Below are 21,806 nucleotides of genomic sequence, written 5' to 3' on the forward strand. Positions count from 1 at the left end.
CTGTTTAGGGAGTTAGCAGGGAGAATGATTTACCAGTGACAGTAAAGTGTGATGAGTAACAGGATAGGGATATCCAGTGTGCTATGGGAACATTTGCCAGAGACCTAAAACCTACCCTGTCCAGGGGGTTGGAGGAAGAAATAGGTAAGCTGTGATCTGAATGATTAGTTGGAGTTCAGCAAGCAGTTAGTGTGCAGTGTCTGGGCACAAGGAACACCGCGAGAGGTGAGAAAGCAGGTTCAAAGAACCGAGAGCAATTGTTTTGCTGGGACATAAAAAATGAGCAGCGGTGTCAAAAGATGATATTGGAGGTGATGAAAATAGTTTGCATTTTACCTTAATGGCAAAAAGAAGTAATTGAAAATTCTAAGCACAAATATGCAAAACGGGTAATCGGAATAGAAACAATTGGTGAAAAAATTAGCTTGACTTGAAATGTACGTGAAAAGTAAGCAGAAAGAAAATTTCATTCATTTATTCCTTCCCTGCCTGCAAAAGAGACAAGCTGAAGTTTCTCTTTACTTTTAGCCTATTTATACCTGAAATATTGTACACAAAGAGTGAAATATAAAAATATTTGCTTTCTTATTTACAATGTGGGTGCCTGCATACTCAGTATCCTCACTCCTGAACAACCACTCTAGCCTAGAAGGGGCTTCACCGACCATCCTCAGCCATGACTGGAAGGCTGAGTTACCCGGCCATGATGGTCAGGTGGAGACCTGAACCAGGTGGCTCGTGTCCTCTCAGTACCATTGCTCACCTGATGTTAGGTAACTTCTCTGCATCTGCAATGAGGATTATTTCTCCTGCTTCACTCAGACGCTCTCAGTCAACTGTGCAATGTCACACTCAATGTTTTCCTATTGCCTTGTTTCCTTATTTTATTATTTTTGTTTAGTTCCAGAAGAATATGAGCATTCTTCCCACAGGAGGACGGTCACCCCGCATGAATTCCAAGGTTGGTATTAGAAATCAGCCTCCAGTGATGTTTAATAACAAAACCTCCAAGTTGAAGCCAGTGTAAAAGCACTGGGAGCAAGCAAGATGACTCTGGAACTCTACAATGTGTGTGACTATGCCCATAGGCTTTTTTCCTTTAAATGAGCTGTTAGCGCAGACATTGGAACACAGGAACACCTGGGTTCCTTTAAAAAAGAAAATGCATGAGGTCAAGTCATTATGATCAATGACTGAACACTTTGAATGGATACTCACTTGATATGAATTCACTTTAAGGGTCACTTCCCATTTTCTAATTAAGAGGAAAAAAGCCTCATCTTTAAAAATTTTCTACTCCAAATTTCCAAAAATGTTTATTTGCTATCAAAATGACTTAAACTTTTATTAAGGTGATTTGCCTATTATAATATGTATTTAATAATATTTAGTGTATGCTGACTGTGACAACAGAATTAGCTGTCACCATGGGTGAATACCTTGGTTTATAAAATATAGTGGTAGAAGAATCCACATGCTAACGGCTAAAATAGGCCCATGTTTTTATCATTAATCTAATTTTACATTTTCAGCAACACTCACAATTTCATTTCTACCTTTTCCAAACAGCATTAAAAAAGGTTTTCTCATTTCAAATAAATATGAACTATTTCCACATCATTGTAGTTTCTCCCATTCTCCCTATCACTGTGTAAATAGCCAAAAGCATTTATGGTTCATAGATTTTGAAAGATCTTCTGCCTAAAAGATTGTGCACTTAGGGATATCCAGGCTATCCAGTGACATTCTTCTTAGCAATTCACCAAATAACTCTCTTGGTGGTGTAGTTGGAAGAGTGAAGGTTATCTAGAGCCATGATTTCTACACCTTGCTCTTTCTCTGCCCTCCGCATTATCCGATGGTGTAGCCAAGGCTAATTAGCATGTGCTCATAAAAAAGACAGTTCTCCTGGGTCTCAAATCCCATTAAGATGCCAACTCAGAAAGGGTGTGAGTTCACATAAGAAAACACATTTGAAAGTGCTTAGAAAAGTTTAAAGCATATTCCAAAAGTATGGCATCATTATTAAACATCTTCTTAGATGAGAAAAGAAACCTGCCTTTTCTTCCAAAAAAACTGAAAATGTATGAGTCTTTTTTTTTTGAATAATAGAAGTTGAAATTATACTGCATATTCTTTAAAAATATCTTTATACCAAAGACTTTTCTCATCCATAATGCGTTGGCTTCGTGGCTGTAGTTAAGGGGTTCCCATCAGTAAGTAGAAAGTCAGGGCAACAATGAGAAGCAAACAAAACGGAGAGGAGAAGGTCTGATAGGCAGCAGATGGCATGAAAATGTCTTCATACTTGTAAATACTCACAACACGCTCTGAAGTGGGCGGTGAGTCTATATCATGTCGGGTGATAGAGCCTTTAGGAAAGAAAGAAAAAGGAAGAGGGCGACAGAAAAAAAGCACAGGTTTGTAATGATAGATGCACACAACAGAAAAACTAAGTAATGCTGAATGTCTTCAATGTTGAATACATAAGTCATGATTAAAAGGATTTTGAATCAGCAATCAGTTATCAGGATTTTCTATAATTGTACATTAAGAAAGAATATAAAAATTAGTTAAGTTTATCCAAAAACACTGGTTCTCATGAACTTGCACACTTACCAGATCAATGCTACTGGGTGCTCCACAGCATCCAGTTTTAAGACTGCTCCTTGGTATTGTATGAATTCCTATCTTTAAGGTTGCTAGTGAGTTGTATCTAATTAATACTAAATAGAAAATAATATTTTGATTTCAAACGGCAAGTTACTAATTTTTTTCTCAAATATATCTTTTATATATGGATCATCAACAACTCCTGAACACACTAGACTCCTCACCACAAGTGGAAACCTCCCTCATTGTCTGTGGGTCATAAAGTGTACCTGCTCAGGTAAAGAAAGGGTGTGTGTGTGTGTCTGGCAGAATAGGGTGGAATGGAACACAAAGTAGGAGGATTAAGATACCAAACAAGTCTTTGGACAGGAAACATTTTTTTTAAAGCTGGTTAGAAGTGAAAAGAGAGAAATACTGTGCAAAGGATGCTTTCTAAACTGAAGTTGATTAGGATGCCTGACCTCCTAAATAATCCAGATAAAATTTGGGATAGGGAAACTAAGGCAGATGAGTTCGGAGCAAAGGTCTCCTTGGAAATAGGGCTGAGAGTGAGGGTTTTAAAGATCCTGTGTGTTAGGGAAACTGCTAAACTCGCTGTCCATTCTTTGCTCCAGCGTCCGTGCCGGCTGCTGTTAGCACAGCTCTAACTCCTCAGGTTGGCATGAGATTTTTCTCTCAACAGATCCCAGTCATCTCTCCTACCTAATCTCACTCACTGGTCTCTCCTATATGGACTCCTAGGCTTAACTGTGTTCCTCCAGTTCTTGACTTCCTTGAAGAAATCTAATCCCATGTACCCCTTCAAGTCCTAGCTCAAAATTTATCTTCTTTTGAGAGACCTTAAGAGGATGGGTAGCTATTAGAAGGACATTCAGGAAAAGGAAAAAAGAAAACACAAGCCTGTATCTGGGGTAGGAATGAGCCTGTTTTGTTTGGAGACAGTGAGAATAACAACAGAAGTCCCGAGCAAGCTTATCAGGCAAAGGGGGAAGGGATTGAACATTAAAGTCTTATGCCACAGATGCAAGAAAATGATCTTCTGAAGTATAGCATTTCCAATCTGTAAAGCAATTTCAGCCATGGTTTTCATTTAATGCTTGTAATAATCCTATGAAATTAATGTTATTGTCATGCCCTTTTTAGATATGAAGAAATTGCAGTTCAGAATTTAAAGGCTAGATACAGCTACCACTGAGAAGAAGGCACACCCCAAGTGTTAGATTCCACATCATTCCATATAAGCTCATTTCTCCAGAGATATAATTTATTTCCTAGGGTACTGAAAGTACTCAAAGATATAATTGCAGTTCTATTGCCGGTAATCTGGGAAATAAGCAAGTGGAAAAGGTGTCACAAATCTAGGGGGTTCCAAATGTTTTCTCAATTAGAATGGGCAAAAAGGGGAAAAAAAGGTAAAAAATGAAATCTCCAGACCCATCAATGGAAACAATTTGAAGGGGGAAAAAAACAGATCAGACAAGGCAACAATTAGTTGATGAGCACACAGTAAAAAAGACACAACCAGGAGCCAGAATGAGTTCTCGCAAAAGGCCTGCAAAGAATTCACTTTCATTTTCAGTCAGGCCATTAAGCTGATCAACCAGGAGGAATGCTGAAGACACAGTGTAATTTGATTTTATCAGCCTCTAGAAGGTCTCGAGACACCCTTGGGTCTTTTGGGGGGAAAGGCTAAGGAGCCTGGCTACCCAAAGCATCACCAGGAAGCTTGTTAGAAATGCAGACTCTCAGGCCCCACCCCACACCTATGAAAAACTGTATTTTAATGATACAGCCAGGCAATTCCTATGCACATTAAAATTTGAGGACTAATGTGCTAAATTATAGTATAATGTGGTGGATTTGTGATTGCCGGAATAATCATAAAGTGAGCACCAATGAAACACTCAGTGCCAATCTCTAAAGAATCTCCAGAAGTGCTTTCCTGCTCAGTGTTTCTTTATTTGGAGCATAAGAGTTATGAGTACTCACTGATGTTGCAGTCAGACAGATTTAAGACTGAATTTTAGTTCCTCCTTTTTTAGCTGTTGAGCACGTTCCCTAATCTCTCTTCAGTGAGGATGAAGGTCCTCTCAAGGACATGTACGTTATAAATGAGGATATTCTGAGACTTAAATAGAGCCCACATCCCACATATAGCAGGCAGATAATCTGTTTCATCACAGACTCTTGTACTGCTCTGGCTAAGCGCATGTGTAACTTGTCCATTTATATGTTGAAGTGTATAAGTCCTTTTGAAGGCAGGATCATCTCTCCTTTTTCCTTTCTATTATCTCTTGCCCAATAAATAAGGAACACAAATACAGTGATATCTGGCATTTGACCCAGATGTCACAACATAAGCTTACCCTGAATGGCTGGACCCCATGCAAACAGATAATACCAACTCAAATGCAGATCGACAATTGTTTCATCTCTGGGAACATTTACGGGGCGTTTAAATCTGCAGGTGACCCGATTGTTCTCAAAAACTCCTTCTTCATCTCTGGCAGGATTTCTCTGGATCTCTTTTGCCCACTGGCCCACATTATAGAAGTGCTGGATGCGGACCCTGCCGTTGTCGTCATGGACACAGGCCATGACATCATCACCACCCTAATGAAAAGTGATGAAGGGAAAAGTCAAAGTGTTGTCTTTTGCAATCTTACCTGCTAGAAAGAAATTTCCCTAGACATATATTCTGTTACCTCTGTAATTTTGAAATGCACCCCAAATTCACATTTTTTAAAGATTTATTTATTTGTTTATTTATTTATACAAGCACTGGGTACAGTCAGAAGCGCGGGAGGGCGAGAGAATTCACCAGAGCCAGAGCGGGGAGCAGAGCAGGCAGAAGGACCGAAGTACACTGCTGAGGAGAGCAGCGGGCGGCAGGAGAGGTCTGTGTGCCATGCGGGACCCTATTCCAGTGGCCAGGGAGCAGCCGGGGATCTAACAGGTGCCTCAGAGGCCGCAGGCAGCTTCGCAACCCAGCGCTCAACCGCTGCGCCACCGGGGAGGCCCCCCAAATTCACTTTAAATGTCATTAAGATTTAACACCAAGTGACCAAAGTTAGCATCAGAATAGCTGACATTGAATGCCTCCCAAAATGATGTTAGGAGAATCCATCACCAGCTATGTTGTATTTCTACCAAAACATAAAAACTAACATAATCACAAAGAAGTAACCTGATGGCCACAAATTGCAATTCATTCTACAAAAAAACTGGTTGGTAATCTTCAAAACAGAACAGTTGATGGGCCTCCCTGGTGGCACAGCGGTTGAGCACTGGGTTGAGAAGCTGCCCGCAGCCTCTGCAGCGCCGGTTCCATCCGCGCAGACCTCTCCTGCTGCCCGCTGCTCCCCTCAGCAGTGTACTTCGTCGGTCTGCCTGCTCTGCTCTCCTCTCTGACTCTGGTGAATTCTCTCACCCTCCCACGCTTCTAACTGTATCCAGTGCTTGTACAAATAAATAAAAAAACAAAAACAAAAACAGAACAGTTGATGTCATGAATGACTAAAAAAAAAAAAAAGGCTTAGAAACTATTTCACAATTAAGAAGACTAAAGACACATGGCAGGTACTGGTGTTCTTAGACAGAACCCTAGGCCATAAAACAAAACTTTCTATCAACAACAATACTGGGGCAACTGGAAACATCTGAAAATGGACAATATATTGGACAACATTATCATATCAATGTTAAATGTCCTGAACTTAAGAAGTTGCAAAATGAGAGAATGTCCTTGATCTCAGGAGGTCCCTGGTTAAATATTTAGGGCTAAAGTATCATAATACCTTTGATTTCATCTCCAAAATTTTCTAAAAGTGATAGGTGGTATTTGTAGAGAGAGACAAAGCATGTGTTACCAAATGTCATCGTCGATGAAAAAGCTCCACAACTAGGCAGTGTGATGGCTACACCCTGTGCATGGATCAGTGCCACCACAGCATACACACTGAAATGGTTACAACGGTAAATTTTATGTTATGTATATTTTACCACAATTAAAGAAGTACTCAATGGTCCATCTAAATGAAGCATTTATGTAGGAGCTTTTGCACTAGGCCTTGCAGTTTATCTGTAGACGAACATTTTTGTTAAAACACTTAAAGGCATTCATTAACGACAGCAATGGCCCACTGTTCGAGGAATGCTGATGACTGGGGAAACAGTGCTTGTGTGGAGTTGGGGGGCACATGGGAAACCTTTGTACCCTCAATTCAGTTTTGCTGTAAACCTAAAATTTCTCTGAAAACCAAAGTCTGATTTTAAAAACCCAATAATGCAGCCCATTATAAAAGAAGTTGAAAGCAATTAAAATGGAATTTCATTTTGCTTTACTTATCCATTGGGGTTTGAAAAAAATGTCAACTGTGTTTCTTGTGGAACAAATAGAAGAAAAGAGAGACCGATATTTTACAAGGCTTTTAAATAGCAAATATAAAATTTGAATGCTTCTCATTTAAAGTCACTCCTCTGAGCCCTCTAACCTTAACAGCCACACAAGAAGTACAAATGCATATTTACATACGCTGACTGGGAGGTAAGTGACATAGATTCATATCCACGTGGTCTTACCAGTTGGACCCATTGTCTTACTACCTGAACCAGAAGCTCGTTTTCTTGGTAACCTCTCAAAGAACAAAGCTGTGACAGCTTGGACTGCTTCCTTGGTCTCTTTCTACCCCCCCCCCCCACCTACACCCCACGTCCAATCTACTAGAGAACCTCATCAGTACTGACTTCAAACATATCCAAATTCTGAGCACTTCTCACGACCCCTATGGCTATAACTCTGTCTGAGCTGCCCTCCTCTTACCACACGTGCCTCAAAGTAGGCCAGGCGAAGAGAAGAGGAAGGGTCTGCACACAGAGCAGCAGCAGGTGCACAGGTACAGAGGCCTGAGGCATTCTGGCTATTGGGGAAGCACCCTGGCTTGGTGAAGTGGCAAATGCTAGGGCTAGAGAAGAGGGAAGGATCATGCGGAGGCACACAGAGAGAAGCAGAGGCAAGAGATACACAGCTGCCTGGGTTCCTGATGCCCTGCCTGCTCAGGCCCAGTCCTTTCTGAGGTCCAGATGTGTTCTGGCCCGGGGGGTACTATGGACGACTAAACTGCCAGACCCAAGTCTTGCTCCCCTGCAGTAGTAGTGTGTACCCACGTCTTTGCAGGGCCTCTTGGCAGAGGGGCTAGTGCACTTCCTTCCCTTCATTCTGGCCTTGGCCATGTGACTTACTTTGGGTGATGGAATATTAACAGGTATGATCCAAGTAGAGGTTTCTGAAATAAGCCTCGATGGCTTTGCTCTTTTGTCTCTGCCATGAAAACAACAGTACTTGGTATGTGCTACTCCTAGAATGATTAAAAACTAATTTCAACCCATGGACTGAAGGTTAGCCTAGGTGAGCCCCAGTCAATCCACACACATGCAAGCAAGAAGTAAATGCTTAGTGTTATCAGCCATGTTGCTGTGGAAGCTCTTTTTGCAGGAAATAACTACTGAATATGGGTTCCAGGGACTGCTGGAACTCCTTCTCTGTGTAAACTAGAATTTTTTTTATTGTAATCAGAGAGCATAACTAATATAATCATTGCAGTGCCTTCATTAATTCATTTGCTTTGCTTTTTTGCGAAAGACAATCAATGCCAGAAATTAGCTTCTAATATTTAAGAGTGGCATGGTAGCTTAGAGAAACAACCATTCTTTAAAATCTAAAGCAGCACAGCAAAATAAAAAGAAAAATCAACTCCTAGCATGATCAGCATCTTACCATTTTCTTGTCTGAAGAGAATCCAACTGCTACCCAACCATCAGTATCTGCACTCAGTTCAAATTCCACGTCGGCCCCAATCATCCGGTAGCTGAGGAAGTAGTCACAGGTCTCTGCATTACAGCCTGGTTTCCCATACCTATAGGATATATGCAAACAGACATCATGGCTTCTTCGTCCACTTACTCAAAATACATTACGAGACATGTATGTCTGTCTCTACGTATGAGACAGAAGACTAAGCAATACTGTAGGCTAAATTAGATCACTGTGACTTTGGGTCTCAAAAACACAGTCTCACTCAAGGGGACCTCAGAGATGACTTGCTCCATATTATCTACGTATAAGCCCAGTTCCAGAGATTGCCCAAGGTTGCACAGTCAGAGGAGCCTGCCCAAGTTTGCATAGTCAGTCAGGAGCTGCAACAGGACTCTGGGTCCCAAAACTCCCAACTAGTGTTCTCTACATTGTATTAGCGTATCAAGATATTAGTTATTAGTGAACTGTTTCTGAATCCCTATCAGAAGGAAAAAATTCTCCAAAGTAATAGATTGTTTTTGTTAATTAAATGCATACTGATTCTTTGTACCTACAAATTTTGATGTAAGTAAACTAATATATATTTACAAATTAAATGTAAATTAAACCACAAAACTAGGAACATTTAAATTCACAATACCCATGTGATAGATGATATGGCATGCTTTATGTCAGGTGGTATGTCTGACTCTGTAGGGTCTTTGAGCACATTCTTACTAGTAAATATGACTCCACTGTCCTCGATTTTTATCTGTTTGAACTGCTGCAAAAATGCACCAAATGAATCTTTATCTGGTGCTCCCTGAGCAAAAATGCAGACTTAATTTCTAAAATTTGGCTTTATTCTTTATTCTTATACTTACACGAACTACGATACAATTACAAATCAGACACTAAAGCACGGAACAGTAGAGAGTGGTTCTCTAGACAATCAGATTAGGAACACATCAATGTTTCAAAGGAGCATCGTTGGAATGAAAACACAAATTTCAGTTTTCTTACAGAGAACTTGTGGCTCCTTTAAGAATGGGCAAACCCTAGTTTGAAGAACACTGTATTATACCATTTTCAGCATGACAGAAAATTACAGTAATGGGTGCACCACGGAAGCTCAGATGGAAGGAGTGTGAAGAAACAAGGATAAGGCTGTCAGGTGCTGACCAAGCAGGGGCAGAGGCAAATGCCACCAGGCTGACAGATATCCTTAACAGGCAGAAAGAGATGTGAGTTCAAGGCAGCATGGAACTGGGGTGAAAAAGCTGAAAAGGGGCAGGAAAAACTAAAGAAGAGGTCAAGGGCCAGCGAACAAGTCACCAAGAAGCCAGCAAGGTACTAAATTCCTTCCCTTCAGAAGACCCCTCAATTGCCAGAATTACACACTGCTGGCTACCTTCCTTAGTAATAGTTTTACTGGACATCTTCTTATTCCTTAGAAATGCCCCTGGAATCCGAGAAACCCTGATGTTCAATTTTTTTCTCCTTAAAACTTGAGTACTGGGCCTCCCTGGTGGCACAAGGGGTTAAGCACAGTGCTGTGAAGCTATCTGCAGCCTCTGCAGCATGAGTTCGATACCCGGCCAGCCAGGGAGCAACCCACATAGTGCAGCAGACCTCTACTGTTTTGCCCGCTGCTCCCCTCAGCCCTGTATTTCAGTAGATCTGCCTGCCCTGCTCCCCACTCTTGTCTCTGGTGAATCCTCTCACCTCCTGTACCTCAGGCCTGTACCCCAGTTCTTGTATGCATAAATAAATAAATCTTTAAAAAAAAAAACAAAAACTGAGTACTGAACAAAAAAAAAAAAATCAGAACTTTCCATGAAGTGACCATCAAATCTTTACTCAGGGACAATTGTTTCAGGAAATAAAGATTTCAAAGAGAAGGAGGCTTTGCCAATGAAGTGGAGCTGGTTAGAAAAGAGACCCATTGTCTGCACAGTTGCTTTCTTGCTCCAACCTAACATGTCTTTACAGAACCCTGCTAATAATCCTGAAGGGACTCATTACATGTGACATAACAAGCCGGCTACAATCATCAGTGCTTATTGACTAGTTAGTATTGTACATTACACCTGTAAGTCATGACTTTTGTTTGAAAAGGGATTTGTTATTAGATATGTCTGTCATCACCTGACCCGCCCACAGTCCCTGTTAAATAAGCACAGACATAACCTGTATTACACGATTCTTCCTCATACATCCAGGTGGTTAGATGCATGGGCCTAGGGCAGCCTAGTCAGAAATGAAGGACCACAAAAGAACATTCTAGTGCCTAGTGGCATGTGAGAGCTTAAGACCTTAAGACTGAGCTCTGGGAAGGCCACCAGGAACAGGCACACCATTGCTGGAATTATGAGGGGGCACAGGTCTATGATTAGAATGACATGCACGCAATTTAAATACTACCTTGAGAAAAAAACCAATGCCTTAGCCTTAAAGTCATCCAACTCGAAGGTCTACCAACCTAAAGCATCCCTTAGTTTTTCCACAGTCATCCACTTTGATTTTGGCAAATGGGTCCACAGGAGGAGCAGTAGGGAAAGGGTAACCTGTGCAGTAAGAGGAAACAATGGTTAGAAAATCCAGTAGCAACTTTTCCAGTGAAATATTTTTTTAATATGTTGACAATTTTTTAAAATATATATATCTAGAAATGTTCAGAGCCTCAGAAAATTTTTTATTGAAGTGTCATCACAATCTTTATAAGCTACATATATATCTTCAGAGTTAAGTATTAACTGAGAATGCTTTTATTTTACAGGTAAGGAAACTGAGGCAGTAAGAAGTGTCATAATGTCCTATAACCACTGGCTATTGTACCCTGGGAGTATGGAAAATCACAATAGACATGCTGTAAGAGAAATACTTAACAATGATACATTTATGTAATAATAGCAGTTTTCCCATTTATATTCATGATAATAGGATTTTTCCATTTCTCTGAACTTCCATTTTTTGCCTTAAGATATATAGAACATTTTCATGTCTCAATTCTTAAAACATACTGTCCCCAACAGCTGTGTATCTTTCAAGATAAAATCAATATAAAACAGTACATGGAAGGAGACATCTGCATTGTGCTTCCAGTTTGTGACAAATATATTTTCCCCAAGGCTGTTTATTCCATGCACTCAGGAACCATGTATGATCCACCTTGTATTTTCTGCCCTGCATAGTATTTGACACTGGACAGTGAATAAATGATTGCCAAATATGTAAGCAGAATCACCATGTTATTAGGTAATGTAAATAAACTTTTAACAATTATTTTATTTTCTCTTGCCATTATTTTGAACTAGGGTACAGGCCAGAGGTGGGGGAGGGTGAGAGGATTCACCAGAGATAAGAGTGGGGACCAGAACAGGCAGATTGACTGAAATGCACTGCTGAGGGGAGCAGCAGGCGAGACAAGAGAGGTCTGCTGCATCATGTGGGCTGCTCCCTGGCTGGCCGGGTATCGAACTCGTGCAGCAGAGGCTGCAGATAGCTTCATAGGGCTGTGCTTAACCCCTTGTGCCACAAGGGAGGCCCTGTAATATCTTTAAAATAAGGTTTTGTTAATCTTGTCTCATGAGATTACACTTTATAAAAAAGTCACTGGGTCTCACATTCCTGCTCCACACCTTTGTGTTCTGTACAGCTCATTTCTGTTTCCCTTTCCCTTACTCACACACTAAAAGAAAGCCCCAGTTTTTCATCACTTTCAAGTAATTGGGTCAAATGCATTCTTTCTCTAGTTTTAAATGTATTTTCTATTAAGCCTATATTGACTTATCAGAGGCTGAGTACTGTCTTGGATGAGTTTTTTGCTTTTCTCTTAATATTTATTGAGCTACTGTTGATGTATGTTCTCCCTCTTACTTTTCACCACAATGCTGAGGCCAATTTTCATTAAATATCTGTCCAGGAATTCAATGACTACTTACTTGTTTGTTTTATAGACTCTAAAGGTGACTGACAAAGACAATCTTTTAATGTTGCTTCTGACTCAGTTTTCCCATCTTCCTCCATTTTTTCAAACTTATTTTCCTTATCTCTTCCTAGCTTCTAAAATAATGTATTGGCATATAAGATTTCCAGCTCAATAAAAGTCAGTTATTATTACTACTAGATTATGACTATAAGTTTTGTAAACTGGATTTAGAACCAATAGCCACTAGGTAAGACTGTCTCTATAAGAATGGCTTTCTAAGCCCCAGTAAGAAAGCGTTTGGGTGAAAATTCATTTAGAAATGTATCAAATTAGATGGCAAATGATTTATTTCTTAAAACTTTTCTAGCACTCATTTCCTCTGATATGGTTCTAATACTTGGAATGAGAACTTGTGCTGTCAAGTGCATTGGGCATCCATTAGTAGTAACGTTTTCCTCTTCCTCTGTAAGATGTTGCATAGCAAAGAATGTGACTGGCCTTTGTGCCTGGCTCCTAGGAGAGACAACCTTAATTCTTGGGAATTTCCCAAGAACCGCCTTTGTTATTCATGAGCCCTGGGGTCACACTTGCATTTATGCCCCTTTTCCTCCCCAACGTGGGCACTCAGTCTAGAGCATCTTGTGCATATTCTTCTGAAAAGAAGGGCGCTTTTAACAAAATGTGCACTCTGACACATACATTTTGGAAAAGCAACATTTTACTGTGATAAACTGAAAGGGCACATCAGTAATAATGGACACCAGACAACCTGCAGTTGGGCTAAGCTCACCTCTACCAGTCTCTTACAGGACATGGGGCCTGCCTATCCAGGGTGTGTTCCTACCAAGTCCCAAAATACCCTTCATATTCCCAACACCACTGTCCTGAAACTCTTGTATGATTATAAGGTAATAACCCCACATGCCTTCAGCAGAACCTGGATCTACAGTTCCCGTTACAGGTATATTAGTGTCTCCCCGCCCCACAGTCCACAGCACACCACGCTGGCCACTCCACAGCCGTGCACAAGATCTGGAAGCACCTGAGCAGAGCAGACCAGCAAAGATCCACTCAAACCCACCACCTCTCGCCTGCATGTTTACCTTTAAATATGCGTTCTTGAAAAATAGTTTGCATATTTTTACTCCACACAAATGACATCAGTTAGCAATTTGCACTATGATTTTTTTTTGTTAAACTACCCACATATGTAAATGTGAAACTTGTCATGACTCTTGAATGAATAATATTCTACACACCAGTTTTGGGCTTGGGTAGACATCTCATTTGTGTGTTTTCCATTTCATTTATTCTCATGCAGCTCTGTATTATTTTTGTTTTTATTTTGAGTTGAATGCTTAGCTCACCTGTTTTCGATCTTCTGTATTTTCTGATAATTATACTCAAAACCATAAATTTCCCTCTCAGTTCTTCTGACAGACAACGCTTTGATGGGCATTGTAAATGCATCTTAATTTTCCTTATGACTTTCTCTTTACCCCATGGGTTATTTGATATTGTTATTTTGTTTTTCCTTTCCAAACACAGGCGATTCCCCCTACATTTTTCTTAATTTTAAATATTACTTCAGTGTAGTCAGAAAACATTTCATGTAGATTCTTTGCAATTTACTGACTTCCTTATTTTCTGCATCTGATCAATTTTAGCAGATCTTTCTTGCATATCTCAAAAGAATATGATTCTGTATTTATGGATCCTATATTTGAATTACCGGTGTATTCAAATCATGTCTTCTCTTTTAAATTTTGTTTGATTTTTCAATTCTAAGAATGGTATGTTCAATGGCACATGTTGATTTTATATTTCTCTACTAATTTCCACCAGTTACTGTTTTATGTTATTTGAAAGCTATATTGTTATAGCTATATTTAGCCTGATTGTTTCTTTTATCAATATGGAACATTACTTACCCCTGAGGTTTTGTGTTAATTATATTGTCTTGAATTATGTTGCTGTCACCTCCGTTTTCTATGGTTCATCTTTTCCTGGCATACGATTTTTCTATTCCTGCAAAATGTTGCACTTAAGTATTTATTTCCATGAACAAAACTCTTCTGTAATTGTCTTTGTCATACTATTCTGCTCTGGCTTTGTAAATAAGGTTATCTTATCCTCATAAAATGAACTGGGGTCCATTCCCTCTTTTTTCAGTCTTCTGAAATAATGCTTAACATTGGCATTTAGCTGTCCCTTGAATGTTTCGGAACCAGGGAAATTGTAGGATTTTATTCATTTACATTTTCAGGTTCGTTGACAAGTTCATTGACTTCCTTTATAAAATCTGCTTCTATTTTGTATTGAGCTATGTAATTCGTTTAAAATTCACGATCTTAAAGTATACAACTGGTGGTTTTTAGTGTCTTCACAAAGTTGTGCAGCTATCACCACTGTTTAATTCCAGAATATTTCCATCAATTCAAAAAGAACCCCTGTACCTGTTAGCAGTCACCCCCACTTTATCCAGTCCCAGGCAACCATAATCTACTTTCTGCCTCTATGAATTTGCATATTCTGGACATTTCGTATAAATGGACTCATTAATATGTGGCCTTTTGGGTCTGCCTTCTTTCACTTAGCATAATGTTGTCAAGGCTTATACATGTTGCAGCATGTTTTAGTGCTTCCTACCTTTTTGTGGCTAAATAATATTCCATTGTATGCAAATATCACATGTGCTGGTCCATTTATCATTTGGTACGTACATTTGGCTTTTTCCCACTTTTTGAATCTTACAAATAATGCTGCCACAAAACATACATGCACAAGTTTGAGTGTGAACATAATTGCTTAGAACATAATTGCTGTGTCATATGGTAACTCTATGTTTCCTTTTTTGAGGAACTACCAAACTATTTTCCAAAGCAGCTGCACCATTTTACATTCCTACCAGCAATGTATGATGATCTTTTTAAAAAATAGCCATCCCAGGGCCTCCCCGGTGGCGCAGCGGTTGAGCACTGGGTTGTGAAGCTGCCCGCAGCCTCTGCAGCGCCGGTTTGATCCAGGGCTGCTCCCCAGCCACCGGAGGAGTGTCCCACATGGCGCGCAGACCTCTCCTGCCGCCTGCTGCCCCCTTCAGCAGTGTACTTCGGTCCTTCTGCCTGCTCTGCTCCCTGTTCTGGCTATGGTGAATTCTCTCACCCTCCCGTGCTTCTGACTGTACCCAGTGCTTGTATAAATAAATAAAATAAATAAAAATAAATCTTTAAAAAAAAATAGCCATCCCAGGGAATATGAAATAGTATCTTGTCACAATTTTGATTTATATTTACTTAATAACTAATGAGGTTGAGCATCTTCTCATGTGCTTTTTGGCTAGTATATATCTTCTAATGTTTATTGATAGCCTTTCTCCATCTTTTAAATTGGGTTACTGTCTTTTTACTGTTGTGTTGTTACTTAGTAACATTTTAACCTTATGTTTATTTTCACTTTTTTAACAGTTCTAATATGATTTGTCTTCTCTCTTTTTCTCTTGACCAATCTCACCAGCAAGTTATTGTAGTGGTTAATTTTATATACCAATTTGGTTGGGCAAGGTTCTCAAATATGTAGCCAAACATTATTTTGAATGTTTCTGTGAAGGTGTTTTTGTTTGAAATTAAAATTTAACATTTAAATCATGAACTCTCAGAAAAGCAGACTGTCCTTCATAACGTGGTCCTCAACCACACCTGAATATCTGGATAGAACAAAGACTGACTTTTCCCCAAGCCAGAGTGAGTTCTGTAGAAGGTGACTTCAGCTCTGCCTTAGGTCTCTAGCCTGCCAGCCCAACTGGCTTCTGTGATCATATGAGCCAATGAGCCAATTTTGTAAAGTATCCATCCATCCATCCATCCATCCATCCATCCATCCATCCATCCATTCATCCACCCACCCATCCATCCACACAAATACCCTATTAGATCTGTTTCTTTACAGAATCCTGACCAATACACATATTCACTTAATTCACATTTTCAAAGAATCACTTTTGGTTGTTTGAACCTCTTTACCTAGTACCTAATTTCTATTTCATTAAATTAGGTTTTAATCTTCATTACTGTTTCCTCCTATTTTCTTTAGTGTTATTCTATTCTTTCTCTAACTTCATATTTTTTGGCATTTCTTCTTATGTCAACATTAAGGCCAACAAAAACTGCCTCCAGGGGTGTCTATCTGGATATTCCGCACTTAAGCAAATCCATTCCATATGTTTAATAACAGCTCCTCCACCTCACCAATGTTGTTCCTTCTTATATGCTTAGTGAGGAATCCCACTACTCACCCATGATGTCCCCTCGGGAACCTCAGTCCTGGATTTCTCCACTTGGTACATTTATTCAGTTATCATTCCTTTATTCCTACCTCAGACACCTGTACCCACCTTTTGGCGATTCTACCACCTCCTGTTTGATTCCCCCTTGCTCCCTCTTCTTCTGCCATGTGCCATCTTTCTAAAACAGAAATCTGATCTGGTGATATCAATGTTTAAAAACCTTTATTGGCCTCCTCTACACTTAGCTGTCATCCTCAGCTTCAAGATATATGGTTTGAACCATCCACACAAGGCCAGCTTCTTCCCCCTTTAGTATTGCCCATTCCCGCTTTTTCATTACTGTTTTTTGTTTTGTTTGGCTTGTTCCTTTCCTCCACTTTCCACTTTGGTGATACATTTTTTTCTTTTTCTCTAAAATAAAAACTTAAGGCTAAATAATAATGGTTTGGAGGCCAAAACTTTTTTCCCCTCTTCTCTGCTCTGTAAACTGCTTCAATGAGTGTTGTGTTGTATGAAATGATAAACTCATTTTTCAGATATTCTTGCAACACAAGAGATAGTTAATTTCCTAGTTGATTTTTCTTTCCCAAGACAGGAAAAACTGTTGGAAGAACTGCCTGGCCAAAAATTCATTGACTTGGTCATGTTTTACAAGTGGTGAGATCACTATGCCCTAAAGATAAGCAATAATCATGAATAGGGTACCCTCCCTAAGCAGGGTATGGCCCCAGGGCAGAGTTACCACCCTCCAAGAGGCTGTCTACAAAGACTTAGGGTCTGCTCCTCAGACCTGGCCTGAAGATCTCAGCAGCAGGGAGCAGGAGCCTTCTCTTGGAACTTAACCTGAAGCTAACACACAACTCAGTGTTATTTAGAGAACCCTCAAAATAGGATATTTGCCTGTAATCATGTGGTAATCTGTTTTACACTCTTCTGTTATGAATATAAAAATTCATGGTTGAGAAACTCAAGAGGAAAAGGTATAAATGATAGCATTTGAGCACTAAAGTCTTATCCAAACTTCTGATCATAGAGAACAAAAAAGGGTTATGGTGGGGTTAGATAGTGCACTGTGGGAGAATATCCTTGCAAGGGGCAGAGGAAGGAAGAAGGAAATCAGGGAAGACTCCCTGAAAGAGGTGCTATTTGAGCTGGGGTGTTATGATAAGAAATATAGGGTAAATTTGAATGCAAGAACCCAGAATAGCTAAATAAAAACATCATTTAAATTTTAAAGTGAACATATTAGGGGGTGATTAGAGGCACCAAGTCAGCCAGTGTCCAGCCTCTAGCTTTGAGGGTCTTGGGCAATATGGCCATGGATAGCTTCTGGACAGAGAGGTAAATGGTCAGTAGGCTCTCCCACAGGTTTAGTGAATTCTCCATTCCCACTCCCATTTCTCTAATACCTTGTTTTTCTGATTTCATAATTTGCATGACAAAGTCAGTTTCTTGGCTACTTTGAATCTGCACAGGGTATGGCTGAATAGGGGAAACACACAGCCCAATCACTAGAAAAAGACAACCCCCATTTGTACTGACAAAAAGAATGAACACTTAAAGGCACTATTTCCATCTCTTCATTTACCACTTCCTTCAAAACTAAACTTCCTCCTTCCCCCTCCACTGAATTCATTCAAAGTGCTGCCCCTGAAAGCTCTACCCTACAATTATCTCCACTAGCACCCACCAGATGGTTGCAGGATCTACATCTGGGGATAAGTGAGACTGACAGAAGAATGAACAGTGCAAGCTCAGGGAGAACAAATAAGAGGAGCGAAGAGATAATTGCAATAGGAAAAAAAATTCAGATAAGAGTTGAAGCTTCATGCAGGAGCAGGTTACAACCACAGCAGATAAATTAGGGATTTGTACACAGATTGCATGAGCTGCTGCCCCTGTGGGGTCACATCAACTGAATGCCCCTTCCCTGGTCCCCTCAGTGATATAAAGCCTTTCTTATAGCTGCAGGCACCAGCTGCCCATAAAATTGGATTCTATGACTACCTTCACTCCCTCTGTTTGTGCAAACTAATGTATAATATCTGACATTTTCTCTGATAGGCTCTTATACCCAACGAGAATATAAATTCTGATGTGCTGTGTTTGAGTCACCCAATAGTGTGCTAGGTTGATGAAAACAGAATAAATATGTATTAGATACTTTCAAAAACAAAAGGGCTTTGCAATGTTTATTCTTTCCCAGAGTGATAGAGTCTATTTCTGCATGTCATACTCCCAGCACCCATTCTGTCTTCCTCCTGTTCACATGGGTGCCCAGCTAGAAATCTACCTTTTCCAGCCTCCCTTGCAGCTAGGTCATGTGAATTTGTTCTAACTATAGGAATGTGAGCAGCAGTGATGTGTGCAAGCTCAGGTAAATGTTTGTCTTGATTGTCCTCCATTTCTCCTTCTCTTAGGCTTGAACAAGAAAATGAAAGCAACCTGACTTTGACCACACAGACGTGGACAAAGTCTTAAAGGATGGTGAGACAAGATGGAAGGAACCTGGGTACCTGAATGACCTTCTAGAACAGAGTTGTCCTACCTGCTCAGACCAGTGATGAGAGAAAAATAAACAATCTTATTTAAGGTACTATATACTGGGGTTTCTGTTCCAGCATTTGAGCCTCTACCCAACAAATATACTTCCTCAAATCCGTTCTGTGCACTGTTCTTCATATAATAATTTCGATTTTCGAACTGGGCATATTACTTCCCAGCAAAACAGTTACATTTCCCTGTCTCCTTTTTCCCTCATGGTGATGACATGTAAACTTCCCACCTACCCTTTCCCAATGTCTGGAGAGTGAATGTAATGGCTGGAGTTCAAGCAGCCATTTTGGACCCTGAAGTTACATGCTAAGAATTGTGAAGAAGCCAAAACCCAAGACCCAGTCTCTCTGTTGAGCAGGAGCCTCCAATACCCATTCTGTACTATCTACTTCTAAATTTCTTTACATGGCAGAAAAACGTCTATTTAAGCCATTAATGTTTGTTTGTGTATGCAGCTCAACACTAATCCTAAATAACAGATAATACTCAGCGTCATATTAGTTGCTGGGGCACACACCATTTCAACACCCAATTTGAATCTTGGAAACTCCTCTTAGCAGAACAAAACGGAAATCACTCTTTCCAACTAGCAGAACAGGCCAGTTTCCGTCCCTTCTGAACAGAATTAGTCTGGCTTTTGTGCTTACTGAAGCAGCTCTGCAGGGAGTTCTGTGGCTGACACCCCCCCCCCCCCAAGTCTCAGGGCCCAGCAGGCCCCAACAATGGTGGCTCACGGTAGGGAACCATAGCATGTGCGGTGACAGAAGGTAAGTGGGGTGGAAGTGGAGACATGGGTGGAAGGGCTCTGTCAGCAGAGCAGGAGAGCAGGAGCAGAACGCTGAAAACTGCAAATGTAGGTCACTACATACCGGGGGTGGCGGGTGGGGTGGGGGGACATAACACATCTTTTCAAATTGGGATGTCTGCTTCCCACCAGCTGCCCTGACCTCGCACACCACAGGCTAGAAGGACCCCTAACCCCTTCCCATCCAGGTGGAGGCAAGATGCAGGCAGAGACCCGGGGGCGCCCGAGCTGGGCCCCGCCTGTCCGCACCCCGCAGGATTTGGCTGACCACCTCCCTCTCCCGGCATGGGTCTCCCCAGGAAAGCCGGCAGCGCGTGGAAGGTGCTGACAGCGCTTCGGGCCCGTCTTCCAGGAGGAAGGGGGGCTGAGCAATACGCTCCCCATTCTGGTCTCGGCTGTGCTCGAGCCGTCTCGATTCTCACCCTCAGCAACCCACACCCCAGTCCCGCTCCCGTCGCCGCTTCGGCCCCCCAAACCCCGTGTCTCCGCGCCCGCAGTCCCTCTACCTCCCGCAGCCTCACCCTCCTCGGACAGGTAGCGCAGGTCGTAGAACTCCCCGGCGAAGGTGCCGTAGGAGGAGTCGTGGCGCGGCACCGCTTCGTCTGCGCCCGCGTCCCCCCGCGCGCGGCCCCGGGGTCCCCGGCCCCCAGGGCCCGCGCCGTCGTCCGCGGGGCTGGCAGCGCAGGCGGCGGGCCCGGCGAGCAGCAGCCAGAGCAGCGGCGCCCAGGACCCCGGGCGCTGCCGGGGAGGCAGCACCATCGCTGCGCACGGATCCCGCAGCCAGGCCGCTCCGGCCGCAGCGGGGGCGCCGCGGGCGCGGGGCCGGGACTGCGCCGCCGCCGCCAGCACGCGCCGCCCGCAGCCCGCGCAGCCGCGGAGCTGCCCGCACCCCGGCTTCGGTCTGCGCATCCTCGCTCGGCCCCAAAGTGCCTCTGTTCCAGCCAGCAGCCTCGGCTCCCTGCGCGGGCGCCCCTTCCTAGCGGCTCCCCGTCCTCGTCCTTTCTTCCAGGGTCCCAACGCCGTGCCCCCCTCCACCCTGTTTCGCCCTCCCCCCCGGCCCCCATCGGGGAGTCGCCTACGGATGCAAATTTGATTCTTTTAGACCCTTGCTACTAAGAATGCGTTTCGAGGGCCACCAGCAGCATCGGCATGCCCAGAGAGCTTGTTAGCAACACTAATCTCAGGTCCCAGTTTATTATTTTTTTAAAGATTTATTTATTTATGCATACAAGAACTGGGGTACAGGCCAGAGATGCGAGCAGTGAGAGGATTCACCAGAGACAGAGTGGGGAGCAGAACAGTCAGACTGACTGAAATGCACTGCTGAGGGGAACAGCCGGCGAATCAGGAGAGTCTGCTGCGCCATGTGGGTAGCCCCCTGGCCAACCGGGGAATCGAACTAGTGCTGCAGTGGCTGCGGCACAGCTTCATAGGTTGCGTCTTAACCCCTGTGCCACCAGGGAGGCCCCTCAGGTCCCACTTTACAACCATGTTCAGGATCTGCATGTTACCCAGGTCCCCAGGAGGCCCCAGTGCACGTCCGAATTTAAGAAGGGCTCCCCTGACACTCACTGTCAGAACTGCTGCCTCCCCCACCCTGTTTCATCACTTCCGGGTTATAGAAAGCACTTACTGTACCTATTATTTCTTGGGGTCATCACTACATAGATAGGTAAACTGAAGTGCTTAGATTGAGGAGCTTAGCGCCAGAGGGAAACCAGAAATCAGCCCTTTAGACTGGATTCACCTGATTCCTCTCCAGATTTTTGAAGGGTGTAACCAGCAGAGGCTGTAGGTAACCTTGCATCACCTACCCCCTGCAAAG

At 42.1% G+C, this 21,806-nt stretch overlaps 1 protein-coding gene across 1 annotated transcript; it reads right to left on the reverse strand.

Moving 5' to 3' along the window:
* Nucleotides 1-2,199: 2,199 nt before the first annotated feature.
* FRRS1L (ferric chelate reductase 1 like) lies at nucleotides 2,200-20,755 on the reverse strand (the record flags this gene model as incomplete). The annotated part of the gene is made up of 5 exons (XM_084236794.1): nucleotides 20,503-20,755; nucleotides 10,890-10,974; nucleotides 8,390-8,528; nucleotides 4,980-5,226; nucleotides 2,200-2,372 (listed from the first exon to the last, which is right to left on the reverse strand). The coding sequence occupies exons 1-5, from the start codon at nucleotides 20,738-20,740 to the stop codon at nucleotides 2,200-2,202; spliced, it is 882 nt and encodes a 293-aa protein (XP_084092920.1). The 5' UTR covers nucleotides 20,741-20,755.
* Between the last annotated feature and the right edge of the window lie 1,051 nt (nucleotides 20,756-21,806).

Source organism: Talpa europaea (assembly GCF_964194135.1).
Source record: "Talpa europaea genome assembly, chromosome: 7".
NCBI classification, from domain to species: Eukaryota; Metazoa; Chordata; class Mammalia; order Eulipotyphla; family Talpidae; genus Talpa; species Talpa europaea.